At 43.0% G+C, this 16,862-nt stretch overlaps 1 protein-coding gene across 3 annotated transcripts in view; it reads right to left on the bottom strand.

The window, feature by feature from the left end:
* PDE6C (phosphodiesterase 6C) overlaps positions 1 to 16,862 on the bottom strand; it is a 30,604-nt gene that overhangs the window by 10,503 nt on the left and 3,239 nt on the right. For 2 of the 3 annotated variants that reach the window (XM_016220746.2, XM_087824149.1), the window contains exons 2-14: positions 12,728 to 12,880; positions 12,534 to 12,623; positions 11,455 to 11,595; positions 10,114 to 10,188; positions 9,104 to 9,168; positions 8,939 to 9,005; positions 7,330 to 7,377; positions 5,932 to 6,081; positions 5,242 to 5,385; positions 3,911 to 3,979; positions 1,954 to 2,100; positions 1,618 to 1,725; positions 829 to 938 (exon numbers count right to left, since the gene is read on the bottom strand). In XM_016220746.2, the coding sequence (XP_016076232.2) occupies positions 829 to 938; positions 1,618 to 1,725; positions 1,954 to 2,100; positions 3,911 to 3,979; positions 5,242 to 5,385; positions 5,932 to 6,081; positions 7,330 to 7,377; positions 8,939 to 9,005; positions 9,104 to 9,168; positions 10,114 to 10,188; positions 11,455 to 11,595; positions 12,534 to 12,623; positions 12,728 to 12,880 (1,367 nt within the window). Of the gene's footprint in view, positions 1 to 828; positions 939 to 1,617; positions 1,726 to 1,953; positions 2,101 to 3,910; positions 3,980 to 5,241; positions 5,386 to 5,931; positions 6,082 to 7,329; positions 7,378 to 8,938; positions 9,006 to 9,103; positions 9,169 to 10,113; positions 10,189 to 11,454; positions 11,596 to 12,533; positions 12,624 to 12,727; positions 13,055 to 16,862 lie in introns of those variants that run through there. The other variant, XM_087824150.1, reaches the window with a different exon arrangement.

Here is a 16,862-nt window from a genome sequence, read left to right as displayed (position 1 = left end):
AAAAAGAAAAGATGGAGAGAGGCTGAGGCCAAAGGTCTACCCTGATAATGTGGAAACGTTGTGATGGAAATATGGAATAAATAATTTTAAGAAAGGAAGACATCAGTGATACGGTTGGCAGCCTTAGAGAAGTTTATTTTGTTTCAGAAAGAACAACACTTTAGGGAGGAGAGGGGTCCTTAACAGGTCTGGTAAACCAAATACTCTAGTCAGGGATCAGAACTTGAACCCATATCCAAATGCCCACTCTGTCAGCACTGGAGATTTTTAAAAAATGAATAAAGCTCAATTCCAGTGGAAAAGAGTGGTATCTTTAATTTTTTTGTGTTTAAAAACATCACTCAAGAAAGGTTACAGGGGAGCTAAATATTCACCCAGTATCAAAGTAACATCTCACAGATTATTTATTAATACAAAGGAGAAAATGTACCTTTGCATAAATAGATCAGCTAGACATTATTCATAAACAGTTTAACTTAACCTCACTGATAATGGGGCAAATGACCATCCCAGGTCTCTTGGTGCTAGGCAAGGACAAGTGCACAAGGTCTACATAGAATTCCTATCAAAGCCTTTCCCTGAATCTAGTAACCTGGAAACAATCAGACAAAGGCAAATTGAGGTGCATTCTGCAAAACAACTGGCCTAGACTCGTCAAAAACATCAATATCCTGAAAGACACAACAAGGCTGAGGAATGATTCCAGATTACAGGAGATTAAAGATATTGACAACTAAACCTGGTCACACGGTAATTTTCATGTATTCTCCCCTTAGACACCTTCGGACGTCACAAGTACACGTCAACACTCCACACGTGTTCACTTACTTCATCTGATAGAGATTATTGGTGCCTCTGTGGTCAATGTCGTGGCAGAAAGCAGCAGCGAGCATGGCAAAGGCTTCGAGATCTGTATAGTATTTCTTTAGCCTTCCTGTCTAAAAAAAAAAAAAAATATATATATATATATATATACTTACTTGGATTAACACACCTCTATAGCACATGCTGCGAGGCCTGCCTGCAACGCAGAAGGGGACCTGCTGTATTTTTAGAGCAAGTTGGTTTTATTTTTTTGTTGAGTATTGTAGCTCATTCTAGGCAATCACAAAACCCAGCAGGATGGGAAGGGGTTGGAGTGATGGGTGAAGAAAATAAAGGGATTAAGGAGTACAAATTGCCAGATACAAAAACAGTCGTGGGGGTGTAAATTGCAGCGTAGGGAATATAGTCAATAATATCGTAGTAACTATGTATGATGTCAGGTGGGTACTAGACTTAGCGGGTCATCACTTCATAAATTATATAAACATCTAATCACTATGCTGTACACCTGAAGCTAATATAATATTGTACGTCAACTGTAATTAAAAAATAAATTTAAAAAACACACACAAAAAAGCCAGCAGGTGACTCATTTAAGGAGGTACATGATTGTCCTCACTTAGTAAGGTTAAGGTTTCCCTAAAGAGCGACAATCCGCTCTAATCAAGTGCCCAGGGACCCCCAGGCCGCCTGGCGTCATCTTCAGGGCAGCTCGGGGCTTATGGGCTGTGTCATGAGCGGCAGAGCTGCTGGTCCAAGCGGCGGCCGGCCGGGGAGCCGCGCGGGGCCCACCGTCAGCAAGGCGAACAGGGTCTGGCCCACGTTGAACCCGTGCCGCCAGTTGTGGTAGGCGACGGCGCGGTACCCTTTCCGCACGGTGTACAGCCACCTGGCGAGGACCTGTCACCAACAGAAGATAACGCCGCTCAGACTTTGGAACGGGTTGCTAAAGGCTGGAAGGTCTGGGACAATCTTATCGGTGGGTCTTGTTTGCAGAGGTTAAGCGGATATATTTACAAAGTTAATAATAATTTAAAATCCAAACTGAAGTTAATCTTTTAAACGACAGGAACATTAGCGAAGCACAGCACAGAATCGCCCAGTATTTTACATTAAAGACCATCTGACCTCTACGGGGACTTTGAATTTCTCCACCACGTTGATTTCAAAGAACAGCCGCAGCCCACACCGGATGAGGCCGAGGTCGCTGAGCGGCGCGTCGCTGAAGCGGAACTCGAACAGGCCGGCGGCCCGCGGCTCCGGCAGGCCCGCCTTCTGCAGAAATGACACCGACCCTGTCGGGGCACTCCCCTTTCCCCGCAGACCCCCCGGCCATGGGGGTGAAACAAGTCACAACCAAAGACAGCACGTGCGAGTCACTGGGTTAGCAGTTTGCAGGGGTCACCCTCACACCAAACCTGCACGATCGCCTCCAGTTTACAGAGAGCAAAACCGAGGCTCGGCTCTATCAAGGAGCTTTCTAAGTGGTGGGATTCGATTCCAGTTATACTCCAGTGGCTATCTGCTTTCTATGATGCAAAATAAAATATTTGGTTGCAGCAGCTCCAACCAAAAACGTACTCAACTTCACTTTTTTTCCTTTTCAAGAAATAGTCTGGAAACAGTAAATTACTCATTTGATTCGATTCTATCAGATTTTCTTTACATGCTAAGTGACACTTTCCCATGAGACTGTGAGCCGCAGCAGGGTGGGATCATGTCTCTCTTATTTGCTGTGGTGTCTCAGAACCTGCAGTGTCCGTCCCATGGAGGGGCTTGGTAAATGTTTGTTGAATGAATGAATGCCCTGCAGTGTATTGGTATTGCAGATATCTTATTTAATCCACAGGACTATGTGAAAAAACAGTGAACTAGGCACATGAGTATTGACATGGCTTAGGGGAATTTTAAAAAAAGGATCTTACCCTTAAGGAAATTAATTTATTGAAATGGTTATACAAGACAGAGCAGGGGCAGGTGAGAGCTTAGAATACTCGCAGAGCATAGCATCGAGTGCCTGGGACTGTGGGAGAAACTGCCCGGGGGCGGGGGGAATTAAAGGAGGAGATATTCTGGAGGGGTGTGTATTCAGCTGACTGGGCCTTCCTTGAACCTAGAATTAAAGTGCACACTTGGAGAAAGAATCGTGGTGAGTACAGATACATGAATAATTGTGTAGCTGGGAAATTATGCCAAGATAATCTTGAAGAATCCCTCCGAAATACTTGTTTGTTTCTCAAATTCCTGTTTCATGCAGCAATGATTTGGGACAAACCTAGAGCAGATTTTTCATTAAAATAAGGTGTGTTTTGATAAAGCTACTGATTTCTTACTCATTTTATTGTTTCTCCAACATAAGGTCCTTCTTCTTCTAAATAGACAACTAGAGAATTTCTAAAGTGCAGTGGATGTCTATTAAAATGTTTTACAGGAAGATGCATGTTGTTGAGGGCAGGTGAGGAGAAGGAAGGGTTATCTCCTGAGCCAAGTGTGAGAAGAAAGTACTTAGAGGTCGAGCCTAGAAGAGTGGGAGCCTCAGGTGACACAAACTATGCAGGGTGGGAATGGAGCCCTCAAACAGGGGTCAAAGCCACTGGCTCTGTGGTAGCAGAGGACAGGAAGACACAGCCTATAAAAGAAAGAATAGAGATGGCCCAATGACAATAAAAAAAATGAACTGAATTCCTCCAGGCTCCAGAAGAGAAGCTATTGATGGCAATGACAATTGTGCCTAGAAGGATCCTATGATCTGTAATCCCATCATGTCTTCTGGGGTGGCCAAGGTGTAATCCAAAGCTATTAAAATAAACAAGGCCAGAAAATCTCTAGAATCTGCACCGAAGTTCCCTTATGCCATCGTCTAGTTTTGCTGTGATTCTAAATCATCTGTGTGGATCAGACTGTAGGGGACATAAAAGGAAGACAATCAGGGAGCCAGAAGATGAGTGTTTAAAAGAAATACCCCTTCTTTTTAGCTTTGAAAGTTACCAGGGAAGAAGAAACTCAACATTTATTTTTAAAATGAGGAAGTATGTCCTAATATATTTTATTAAAAAGGTGTTAAGAATAGAAGTAAAACACTTACCAAAATTGTGACAAGTTGTTTTTCTTCGCAGTCTTCAGTTACATCTATATTTAACTTCTCTTTAAATTTCTAAAATGTAAAAGCAATTGTGGAGTGAAATTCCTATAAAGGAGAAGATTTCTATCTGATTCCTTTGCTCTTAAAATCAGTTAAAATGTATTTTAAATATGCTGTAATGAGTTTCATGACAAAGATGCATTCTGTATACAAAAAAAAAAAAGAGACCTAATGCACCTGATTATGAAGAGTTTTCTCCAAGAAACAATCTAATTTAATTGATTTTTCTAGTCCCCGAAAAGGTAACAGCAACTATCTGAGAGAGAGAGAGACAAAGACAGAGAGGGAGAGAGAGGGAGAGATGAGATAAGTTTTTTGTATGTAAGTAATAAAGAAAGAAAAATGAGTGGCTTACTTTTCTTTTTAATTTTTTTTAGTTTATAGCAATTTCCCTTTATTCTCCCCAGACCTTCCCATCTTTGACATCCCAAACTCTCAAGTCAAATTCTCTTAACTCTCAAACCACCCAGCAAAACCAAAACTAAAGAAAAACCTAATTAAAAAAATTTAAAAACCACCAAAAAACTAAAAATCACCCAGCAAAACGATACCTATGCACACACTCTAAAAGCTGGGTAAATAAAAGAAACAGTGTGATATAGCCTTTCGTTTGGTGGTCATTAGAACATTGTTAGCAAATATCTACTTGCTCTCCACCATCCATGATGCTGGTCTTAGTCATGTCTGGCCAATGAGAATTTCAGTGAACGTGTTATGAACAAGGACTTGAAATGTGCTTGCACAGTGGGCTTGCTCTGTTGCACTCACTTATCAGGGAGCAGCTGATTAAAAAAAAGGAGAGACACATAGAGCAAACCAAACTCACAGCTTGGAGCCAAGCCCAACCAAGATCAATCAAAACCTGGTCAACCCACAAATGCATGAGTGAGAATTAGATGTTCATTGTTGGATACCACTGAGATGTCATGGTTGTTATGCAGCACTACATAGCAATAGCTGACTGATATATTTCCTTTCCTGGAATTTTTTTTTCTTGCTCACACACACGAATCTAGATATCACTACTCGAGCTTTTACAGATTCAAAAGCTATTTTTAACAAAGTGCTCTTCCAACCAAGCAGCCTGGAAGTCCGGTCAGGGTCTATGTACACTGGGCCACCCGGCTCCTCCCCTCACCCCTCCTTTTTTGCCTCCCCTCCTTAGCTCAGGACTAAACCTATTTTCATTTGTCAGACTTCTGGGTAATTAGGTGAACTCCAGAAGCCCTGGTTAAATACCACCTGATGTCCACAGGACCGAATCCCCCACTTACCAAAATAGACTCGATTTCATCAGGAGTAGCTTTGGTCTGGTTCATGAGCATTTCCTGAGCTATGTCTTTTCTGTTTTCTAGCTTATTCATTTTCTCATAGGTATCAGTATTTAAAAGAGACCATCCAAGAAATTGTGTTAGAGTCTGAAATGCATAAAATGTGATTCAATTCTCTAACATTAAAGGAAAATTGATTTGAAGGCAGCAATCTGCATGCTTCCCTATCAATCTCCCTTTTAATCTAAGAAAAAACATACTACTAATGCTCCAGACTATATTAACTAAGCCCCGATTTCCAAAGTGCACCCTGAATACTTTATTTGAGGAGAGAAATTACACAAATCCAGTAAAATAACCATGACCTGAAAATCAGGGAGAGGGCTGGGAATGAGAGCAAGACCAAGGGGGAAAGGAAGGGGGGTGGGAAGGAGGCAGAAACCTTCTTTCCCAGTTTCCCAGTATTGTAAAAAATTCTGACTAAGCCAAAAGTTCATACTTTAGTAAAAAAGTGCTGCAGTTTACAGAAGTCAGGAAAGAGAAATGACACAATAACAACAGATTGGCTGCAACCATGTGTGACTCATATCTTAGTTGCCCTTCAAAAATATTATTCCAGAATAACAAATAATTATGCATCCTCTATTATTTCAAGAATTTCATTTACCTCCATTATTTTGTAATTGCACTTACCTCAGTTATGTGTTCATCAAATTCATCGAAAGGTTTTCCATCCTTCCTGTTGTAAAACGTAGCTACCCCCACAATGTCTTCCTTCTTGTTGACAATAGGCAGGGACAAGACATTTTTAATGACCCAGCCAGTGTCATCTATAGGCCCTTTCTACAAACAACAAAGGAACTTACATTATTTTTTAAATCTTGAAATAATTATAGATTTACAGGTTGTTGCAAAAGAAATGTACAGAGAGGTCCCATGTACCCTTTACCCAGTTTTCTCAGTGGAACATCTTGGGTCACTATAGTACAAAACCAGGAAGTAGGCCATGGCACAATCCATGAAGTTTATTCAGATTTCACCAGATTTATATGTATGTATTTGTGCGTGTGTGTGTGCACACGTGTGTGGCTCTATGCAAATTCATCATGTGTGCAGATATGTGCAACCTCCACTAGAATCGAGATACAGAACTAACTCAGCACCACAAGGCTCCCTTGCCTCAGTCCTTAATAGCCCCCCCCCACCCACACACACACCACCACACCCCACTTGGGTTATTTTTAATTTAAAGAAAGAATAATCTTTAGTTGTGAGATGCACAATTCTTATGTTGTGTCAGAACATGTCTAGGATTATACAGCCATAAAAGTATTCTAGTACATTCAGTGAAGTGTGCTAGAACCAAGTGTCTATATTGTAACAGCCTCAACCTCTTCTCTTCGTCTCCCCAGCCCTAGGGATGAGAAGCACTTATCTCTGTTACCTCAGTGTTCCCTGCTCACTTTTTTGGTCCTCCAACACCTGTTTAGCCCCTAGGATGTATCAGGACTGGGGCTAGTTGCTGGGTGCAAAAATGAACAAATCACAGGCCCTAAACTCAAGATGACCACGTCTAGTGGGAGATGCAGACACAGATATTTAGGAGTGTTTCTCAAAGTGTGGCCCCAGGGCCATATGCAAGATTCTTTTTTAGCTTGTTTCATAATCTCTGGGCATGTATCTTGAATAAGCTCCTGGATAATTCTGATGCCCTCTGGAGTCTGAGAACCATTGTGTGGCACCTGCACAGTATGCAGCAAAGCAAAGGTAGCCAAGCACTTAACACAAATTTTTAATTCCTTAGCCTCCTGTCGGCTTATTTGGTCATCCTTCAAGGCCCAGGTTAAGCCTCACTTCTCCATGAAGCCTTCTCTAATTTTTTTCACCCATATGGAGCTTTTTTCAAAATTCTGACAGCACTTATCACCTGGACCATACGATTTAGCATTTAGATATTTTTCAAATGCTTCAGAATTGTTGTTGTTGTTGTCTCTGAGTCTAATGCAAACTCTGGAGATAGGGAATGGGGGACAATGCTGCTCCCCTCCTCCCTAGCACTGAGAGGTGAGGCCCTGCAGAGGGCACGATTACCTGAAATGTGAAGTATTCATCTGCGGGGGCATTCAGCATGTTACAGATCTGTAAAGCAAGAGGAGACGAAAGTCTTGAAACATGTGGTGAAGTCATTAAACCACCAACGCAGAACCAGAAAGAACACATCAAGGGTGAGTATTTCTTCCATAGTTCTTGATGGTTCACAAGCAAATTATTCACACTGGACCTTGGCTAGGCCAAATGTGCTAACACATTGAAGTTAGCTTCTTTTCTGCTAATTAAGTCATTGGATGCCATTTAACACCACCTCTGCTCCTTCCTACTCTCCAGCCTCTAAGGATTCTTCTTCCAAATTCAAAGCAACTAGATGAATGAACACTGCCAAAAATACAAGGACAACACTAAAGAAAAAACAAACATGTAAATAAATGCTATTTCAGAAACTTGGATCTGAAGGGGGAAGAAAGAAAAATGTCAACATAAAGAAACTTGAAAGCATCGAACATTCTTGCAGGGAGAAACCTTGATGCCAAAAAAGGACACAGATGGTGGAGAAGCCCAACTCAGGAGAAAAGTCAGCACGAGAAAGAGGGGGAGTGTGGCTGAGGCCAAGTGGGAAAGCTACGGTGACCCTGTCCTCTGGCCTTGAGGCCTATGGGACCTACCAGAGATCTCGTTTGTTGTCTTCCTGCTCCTGACATCCCTCAGCCACAACTAGCCTACTGTGCACCCGACCCCACCTGACAGGCCAGGGCAGAATCTCACTTCCTTTATCAACTCACTACATTTTGCTTTGCAACCAGTGGCGAGGTTTCCTCTTTATATATTTCTCTTTTGTCAGTAATCTCCCATGCTTCAAAAGTCTTGACCAAGGGAAGTGCACTGAGGTCAGATTAAACGCAGCCTGAATCCCGGTCACGGATTTCCAAAAAACTCCGCGATCTGTGTGGCTGCAGAAGAGCGAGCTGGGGCCCCTCTGTGCGTGACACTGGTGATGCTATTCTTTATTGTATTCTATGGTATTCGCTCCGTGGAGACAGCGAGGAAAACATGTCTTTCTAGCCTTTGTATCAGAATATATTGTGTTTTATTCTGAACAGCTGGCTTCTGTCTTTGGAACACTGTGAAATCTGTACCTGATCCGTTTTTCCCTTTCTGACCGGCTTCTGGAAAGCTAAGAGCAAATGCGTAGCCTAATTTCATTAGTGTGGAGGACATTGTGTAACAGATCGTTGTTATCTTTAGTCCTGGCTCTAATTTACATCCCTGCCTTTGACTTTTTTTTCTCTCCTCCTTTCCTTGTACACCTATTTCTATTTTGTGTCATATTGCTTTATTTGGTTGTTGAAACTTGAATCCTTTTTGTGACAAGGTAAATATAAATAAACATATATGGAATGAAAACAATAAAGGCTGGGGAATGGATCAATCTTTCTCCTGTTGACAAAATATTTTCTCATGGAGATTGGAAGTTTCTCAACCTGCATTCAGCTGCCAAGGTTGCTCCCTCCAAGGTCCTGTGCCAAAGGAAATGGCTACCTCGCCTCTCCCTGATACATCCTGGCTTTCACATTTGTCTGCATCTCTTTGCTAATAAGAGTTTCATCCAATATTATTTAAGATCTGAACTTGTTCAATAACTTACAAATCCATTTTCAGCAACATATGTTGGCAACCCACTAACGAGAGTCCAGTGGTCTGCGGGGGGTGTCCTTGAGGGAGATGAAAGAGAGTCAGTGCGACACAGAGAAGGGCACCGTGTGCGAAAATAAAAGGGCAACTCCTACAGCTGCTAGATGACAACACTCACGGAATCACTCTGATCTCTTCTCTCCCGTGTAAAATGTAATCAATGACTTTATAAAAGATGATTTCCTAAAAGGAAAGAGAGAGGTTATGAGAGAAATCTTATTTCCCAAAAAACGCTTTTCATTGATTAACTTTTACTAATGGTACCTTATTTCCCAACCACATTTTCTCTGCATAACATGAGTTACCAATCTGCTCATGTCCTGATTATGCTTGTAATAAAACTAGAAATATTATCTACATGAACAATCCTGTTGAATTAAATTTATAAAGTTGAATTCACCTGAACGATACTTAGGGGAAACTTGCCCGTTTCTACTGTCCAGGAAGATCTGACTGATAATTTCAGTGAAACAAATTCTATCATTTCTCAACCTCAGTCCATGTTTTCCCTTCCCAGCTGGACAGTGAGCACCTACCCCCTTCCAGCACTGGGTCATCTGGACAAGTGCCTCAGAAACAGGGTTTGGTGGCTATATTGAGAACTAGTCTCTCTACTTCTTTGGACAGATGAAGACCCTGAGGCCTGGACCATTGCCTTCCCTTTCTCGTGTGCCGTGGATACAGTGGTGAAACACAGTTCCTACCATGTGAAGCTTGCAGTCAAGGCGGAAAATAAATCTAACCCAGCCCTGCCCTAGAGATTCCAATCCAAGTCAGAAGGAGGACCTGGGCACAGTACGTTTCAAAAGCCATGCAAGTAGGTCTGATATGTTCCTCCTTGTTGAGAACCGCTGGTCCCAAACACTGGCTTTAAAGAAAAGGAAACTGAGCAGTTAAACAGTGAGTTAAATCACAGGCCACCCAGCTGGCTTGGGGCAGAGCTGGAAGTGGAACCTCAAACTCTCTGTGCAGTAAGTACTCTTTCTACCACTCCAAAGTCCCACAGAAAGTTCCAGGACTAGAACCCAGGTTTCTGGGGCTTGTGCTCTTTCCTCTATGCGTGGCTGCCTCTGGCTTTAGCACCTTGCACCACGCACAGATATCACCAAGGAAGATGTTAGCACTTACTCTGCCGTCTGGTGTCTTTGGACCTTTATAAGGCTCGACTTCTCCAAGCTTGACTGGCCATTCATCGTAGAATTCCTGCAGGCAATTATATTTAAATATTATTAAACAAACTGTTCCAAGACCTACCATGTCTTATGAATTTCATGTGTCTGCGTATTTTATGTTAATTCCTAATTCTGGAATGTTAGAGCTGGAAAAGAGCTGTAATTCCCAGCAATACTGCTTCTAGGAACTCGTGGCTGTGAACAAGTCACTTAACCTTTTTCACTGGTAAATGAGAATAACAGAATTCATACTATAGGGTCATTGTGAGGGTTAAATGAGTGAAACATACAGAGCACTTACCCTGACACCTAATTAAAAGTACTCAATAGAGAGCAGCTCTTTTACAGATAATTAAAGCAAATCTAGCAGCTTCTTACAAAGCTAAATAAAGTCTTACCATCCTCCTTGGTATTTACTCAAAGGAGTTGAAAACTTATGTCTACATAAAAATCTATACTTTATTTATAATAGCCAGCATTTGGAAGCAACCAAGCTGCCCTTCAGTAGGTGAGTGAATAAATTGTGGTGCATCCAGACAATGGAATATTATTCATCATTTTTAAAAATGAGCTATGGAGCCATGAAAAGACATGGAAGAAACTAAAATGCATATTACTAAGGAAAATAACCCAATCTGAAAAAGCAACATACTATATGGAAAGGGCAAAAAATCAGTGGTTGTCAGAGACATGGGTAGGGAGAGGGAGGGATAAACAGGTGGAACACAGGATTTTTAGGTAAACGATTCCATATGACACTGTAATGGCAGAGATATGACTATGCATTTGTCCAAACCCAAACACTGTACAACACAGAGTGAACCTGAATGTAAACTGTGGACTTTAGTTAATAATCTCTTATCAATATTGATTCATCAACTATAACAAATGTCCCACATTAATGCAAGATGCTATAACAGGGGAAATAGATAATAGAGGAAACTGGGGCGTGTGGGGAAAGGAAGAAAACATATATGGGAACTGCTCATTTTTTCTGTAAACCTAAAATTTCTCTTAAAAAATAAAGTTTATTAATTAATATTTAAAAAAGAAAGAAAAGACTCATAGAAGGCACAGACAACTAGAAAATAGAAAAGCCAAGATTCGAGCCTAGATGGTTTTTGCTTCAAAATGCACACTCTTTACTTCTGTACCTTACTGTCTTGGCACTGGTTCTTATGATCTACCATGACTGATTATTCACATAGCACATCCATTTTCTGATGGACCACATTTCATGTGATATGTATTTTACAGGTGCTTTTAAGCAAGACAAAATGTATGGAACAATGAGGACCTTCTCCTTGGTCATGTCCAGCAGGCCGATGGAGTACCGTTCACAGTTCAGATACGTTCGAACTGTGTAGAGTGCTTTGTGAAACTGCCGCTCAACATCTGTGAGCTCTTCAAACACTTTATTGGCTGACCACATAAGGATCTGAAAGTAGATATTCCAAAGAGAACAGTTAGAACAAAACACACTGTGAGAAGATAGAGCTTTAGCCAGGGGCTGCATCAAATACAATGAATCCATGTCACTGGACAGCACAATTCCATTTTTGCCCATGTCTGTGTCCAACAAACTACTGCTTCTCTGCACAGGAAAATGAGTAGACCTTTGCAAGGCTGTGGGCTTCTGAAAAAGGGTAGCTATGACTGGTTCTTATGTCCCAGTGTTTCAGCTCCGAAGGGCAAATGATCTAAAACTGGATGCAGAGACAGTCCCTGGGCAGAGTCCAGTACTGGTGACCCACTGGCTCCTGCTGAACCTCATCTGGAGAAGGTCACATGCCTCCTTCCACGATCCCGAGCTAGTCAAAGGTTACCTTACCCGGACAGTTAGAATGGGAAGAGGCCCTGGAAGCCTTCCACCCCAACCCCTCCCACCATTGTACTAATGAGGAAACTGAGGTCCGGAGAGTGGTTCAGACTCGGGCACCCTAGCTCCCAATGTTGTTCTTTATACCTCTGGCTCAAGGAGGAAACAAACTTCAGAGGAATAATTTGCTTCTCAAATGAATAGCTTATGTACCAAGAATTGCTAAGGGCTTTATGCAAGCTAATTTATCTAATGAGCATTTAATAATCACAGTAAGCGTGTGGGGGAGGTTCTGTAATTATCATCGCCATCTCGGAGATGAAGAAGCCATGGCTACCTGCATGGAGCCTGAGGGAGGGCCGCCAGTGTGCGCACAGGTGGAGGGGCAGGCAGGTGGGGGTGCAAAGCCGGGGCGGACCTTGAGAAGTCCGGGACTGAAGTGTGGGGACCTGCTCCGTGCTTAATCCCCCGCGAGGGAAGGAGGGGTCTGGGCTATTGCCTCTCCGTCCCTTTGTCAGACAGTCAGCACGGGGTGACTCCCGTCACCTTCCCTTTACCTGGCTTCTTCGGGATTCAACACTGTACAGGTAGGTGGTATGATGAAGCTTTAGGATGACAGAAACAAAGGTGAGGTATTTGGAAAAGACCTAGAGATGGCAGAGAAAAACGAATTAGGTGTCACATCTTTCTTTCAGATACGTGACCAATAAGCTTCCCAAGCCTTCGGCCGTGTGCCCAGGCCCAGCATTACCTCTTCATCCTGCGTGGAAAACTCGGGCGCATTTACTTTGTTGACTGCCATAACCACAGCCAGGGCCTCCTGGCCCATCACGATCGGGGTTGCCAGCAGGTTCCTAGTGACATACCCGGTTTGTTTGTCCATGAAGTCAGAAAAGTGGCTGTTCTGAAACACACACACATGTTTGCCAAGCAGCAGAGAACCTTGGAGCGTAGATCTAGAAATGGCAGCAAGTCCTTCCATCTAGTCCAAATTCTATCGACAGGGAACCAAGGCCCCAGCACAGTGGTTGTGAGCAAACACCCCCTCCCCCATCTTATGATTGCAAAGAATGAAATTGCCCACTTCAGAGTGAGCATTCTCCAGCTGAGCTGTGGCCTGTCTAGGTTAGGCTGAGGTTGGGCCAGGAGAAAAGAGGTGATGTCACAGCCAAGTGGAAAGAAGGTGCCAAGAGGAAGGGAGGGAAAGACAGAGGGTGACAGTAAACAGAAAGTGTGTGCCGGGAAGGAGAGCACAGCTGGGGCTACAGGTATATTTCAAAGAGTTCTTCCTTTTCATTACAAAGTAAAATGTGCAGTTGAAAGCAGAGACCTAGTACATCATAACATAAAGAAAAAAATTAGTATTCCCCCAAACTTATAATCTTGCCTACTAGGAAACTGGTGTTAACTGCTTGGTATGTCTCCTCTATGCCCTGCTCTATGCTTAGACAAAGGTTTTTCTTTTCTGTTTTTTATAAAATTTTCCTTTCTAATTTTATATAATACTTTCATCACATAACAGTATTTTATGGATGTCCCTCCAGAACAGTGCATATGGATGTGAATTTACCTCCTAGATTCTTGCACATAGCTCCACAGTGTGGGAGCTCCATGGTCCCCTCAACCGTCCTCTACTGAGTCCGTCTGTTTGGTAGTTTTCTCCACTGCAAACAATGCTGCATGCATCATGCCTACTTTTATGTGTATGAGCTTCCCACAGTGGAAATCCCTTTTGCTGGGTCACCAGGTGTATGGCAGTTTTTATTTACACAGATTACTTTTACAAAAGGCTGGAATCCTTACTTCCACTGGTCATGTGTGAGGGGATCACCCTCTTACCAGCACCAGATCCTTACCAGTCATTATTGTTCTGCCAGGCTAGTGTCTTTCATTCATATATTTTTCTCTCTCTTTAGGAGATAGGAAGTGGATCTTCCCAGATACAAGCCTTATGTGGTAGATACAAGAGATGATTCTAATACACTAACTATAGAAAGAGCAGAGAGATGAGTTTGGAGAGGTGCACAAACGAGGGGCTTGAGAAGGTCAAGGATGCTTATCTTATTAGCTACAATTGAGAGGAATACCAACTCTGCATGGGCATAGACTCAGCCTTCCATGGTCCTTACTGTCTCCTCCTTGAATGTGAGGCTTCTTCAATTGGAACTGACCTTACAGCCTAATTCTGAGACTCATGGGTCAAAATTAATGTGGTGTTGCATAACAAGTTGTATTATTTTCATTTCCTAATGTTGTTGGTGCTTCTGAAAGCAGCACAGACCTTGGAGACTGGACTCTGTTCAGTTTCCCAAAGTAAAAAGGTGAGAGTCCACTGGTGTGTAATTTCTGGGCCAGAATTTCCAACAGGGAACAAGGGCTGCTTGATCCACAGAGCTCACAGCTCAGCTCAGCTCAGAGCAGCAGTCCCTGGCTGTGCCTCAGAATCACCTGCAGACAAACCACAACAGACCCATCGACCTTAATCTAAAGTGGAGCCTGTCTTCCCCAGGAGTCTGTACTTTTAGTGGGTGAATCACTCCTGTGGAGAATCCCCAAAAATGGGACCCTTCACAAAGAAAATGTGAGATGCTAAGGGGGGCACATGCAGTCCCTCACCCCAGATCTCTTCCATACCTACCTCTCCCAAAGTGGAACCACACAAACCACTATGTATTCAGGAGGCAACATCCCATAATGGTAAAGAAGCCTCTGGAGTCAGACTTTCTTGGCTGAAACCAGGCCCCAGCCTACCAGCGGCTGTGTGATCCTGGGCATGCTACTTACCCTCTACGTCTTTGTTTCCTAATCTGAAAATGGTGATAATGATGTTATCTACTCTCTGGAGTCCCTGCCATGAAGAGAGAATAACAGCCCAGGCCTGTGCGCCTCAGTTGGTTGGGTTTCCTCCCATGCACCGAAAGGTTGCCTGCTTGAGTCTTGGTCAGGGCACATGCCTTGGTTTGGGGCTCGATCTCTGGTAGGGGGCATGCAGGAGGCAACCGATCAATGTTTCTTTCTCACATTGATGTTTCTCTCTCTCCCTTCCTCTCTCTCTGAAAATCAATAATAAAAAAAATGGTTATGGTAGAATAACATAGTACTGGTAGAACACTTAGCGAAGTGTCTGGCATAGTGAGTGTTCAAAAAGTACTAGGAAGAGGAACCTGTAACTTTTGGGGGTCTCCCTGAATGAAATATCATTCTTCTACAATTACCATTTTGCTTCTAGCTTTAGATTTTCTAACCAGTTCTAATCAGTGAAGAAATCAGAGGCTGATGTTACCTCCCCTCCCCCCCTCAGGACCGTGCTTCTGAGGGCCAGCACTGCCCCATACCATCAAGGGCCACATTGCTCTCCTGACTGCTTCACCTGTTGCTTCTCTCTGCCTCCCGTAGCATCGTCATTCTCAGGTTCTTTCTCTTAATCCACTGCTTGGCCAGGCCAGCTCCCGTCCTGTTTTCCTCCTAAGCCTCACCCATCACAGATCATGATCGCCTTCCCTTACACAGTGATCCTGGGCACTGAAGGGGTCATCAAAATACCAGAAACATGCACCATGGGGTGGAGTTGGCAGCTCCTGGCTAACGCTTCATTCTGCAGCCTCAGCGCTTGCTGCTGTTTCATCCTAGATTCTACACACAAGAAAATGCTCTCGAGTTCAATGGGCTGCTCTGAGAAGATGGCTTATAAGTTTGAAAGTAGAATGCTTGCTTATTGTTGTATCTGAAATCCCTGGATAAAATCATCCATCAAATTACAGGGTAGGCCATAGGAGGCTTTCTGCTTTTTCTTTTCACTAGCTCAAACAATCCTTACTGAAGTTTGTGTGAGTAAATTCTGTGTTTCTCAAATTCACAAACTCCCCTTGATGGTCCTCTTCAAAGCAGCCACTAAAAGCAGCTGGAAAGAACATTGTTTAGAACAGCAGGCCACCTGGGTCCCTCAGCCAGTCGTAGCATTGATAAATTCTGATTAAATACCATTATCCCTTGAGATCAGGAGTCAGAAAGAGCAAAGAGAAGGAAGAGAGGAGGGAGGAAAGGGAGCTGTAAGCACCCTGTTAATCATTGAAAATGTAGGGCTTCTCCATGGCTTTCTTTTAACCACAGTCAGAATGAGAACCGCCCATCTATAGAATTAATCAACAGCTTTCCCAACAGAAAAAGAAATGATTAACTTGAGAAGAATATCTCTCAGCTTCCTGTTATCCAAAGTTTTCCTCCCTTTAACCTGCTTTAAAAACAGACAATAACCATTGACCCAGATTTGGCCACCCACACCCAACCCCCAAATGCCTTTTGGCATAAAAATAGTATTGTCATAGCTGTCATTTATTGAGCACCTACCAAGAATCAGGCACTTTATATCCATTTAATGTGTACAATTGGTTACCTCCATTTCTCAGGTGCAGAAACTCAATCCATCTCACTGTTACCTTGTCTGAGACCTGGGTATGCACCCAGGTCTGTCTGATGCCAAAGCTGTCACCCTACACCATGTGGCTTCCCTCTTATAACCTTTGTGGACCCCCGAGGTCAAGAGTATCTGGTTCTGCCTTTGTGTAGGTGTGAGAAGTCCTTCTCTCACCTGTGCCCACAGTGCCAACCAGAGAGAAGTCGTGTGTGGTCAGCAGTGCAGTAGAAGAGGGAGGCCTCCGAAGGCTGAGTTACAGTCCCAGACCCACCACATCCTGCTGAGAAGATTCTTACATAAACAACGTGGAAAAAATGCCTTCCCCGCAGGGTCACTGCCAGAATCAAGTGAGATTGAGAATGAGAAAAGCTTGACAAATTGCCAAGTGTACTGAGAAGGTGAAAAATTAATAGAAATTTCATTAAAAACACCAGTTTCCATCATTTTTCTCTTTGCAGGTTTTGTTACAGCC

The sequence above is a fragment of the Miniopterus natalensis genome, chromosome 14 (assembly GCF_054644295.1).
Source record: "Miniopterus natalensis isolate mMinNat1 chromosome 14, mMinNat1.hap1, whole genome shotgun sequence".
Taxonomy (NCBI): domain Eukaryota; kingdom Metazoa; phylum Chordata; class Mammalia; order Chiroptera; family Miniopteridae; genus Miniopterus; species Miniopterus natalensis.
Note: the sequence above shows the minus strand (reverse complement) of the source record. Positions and strands in the feature narration are given on the sequence as shown.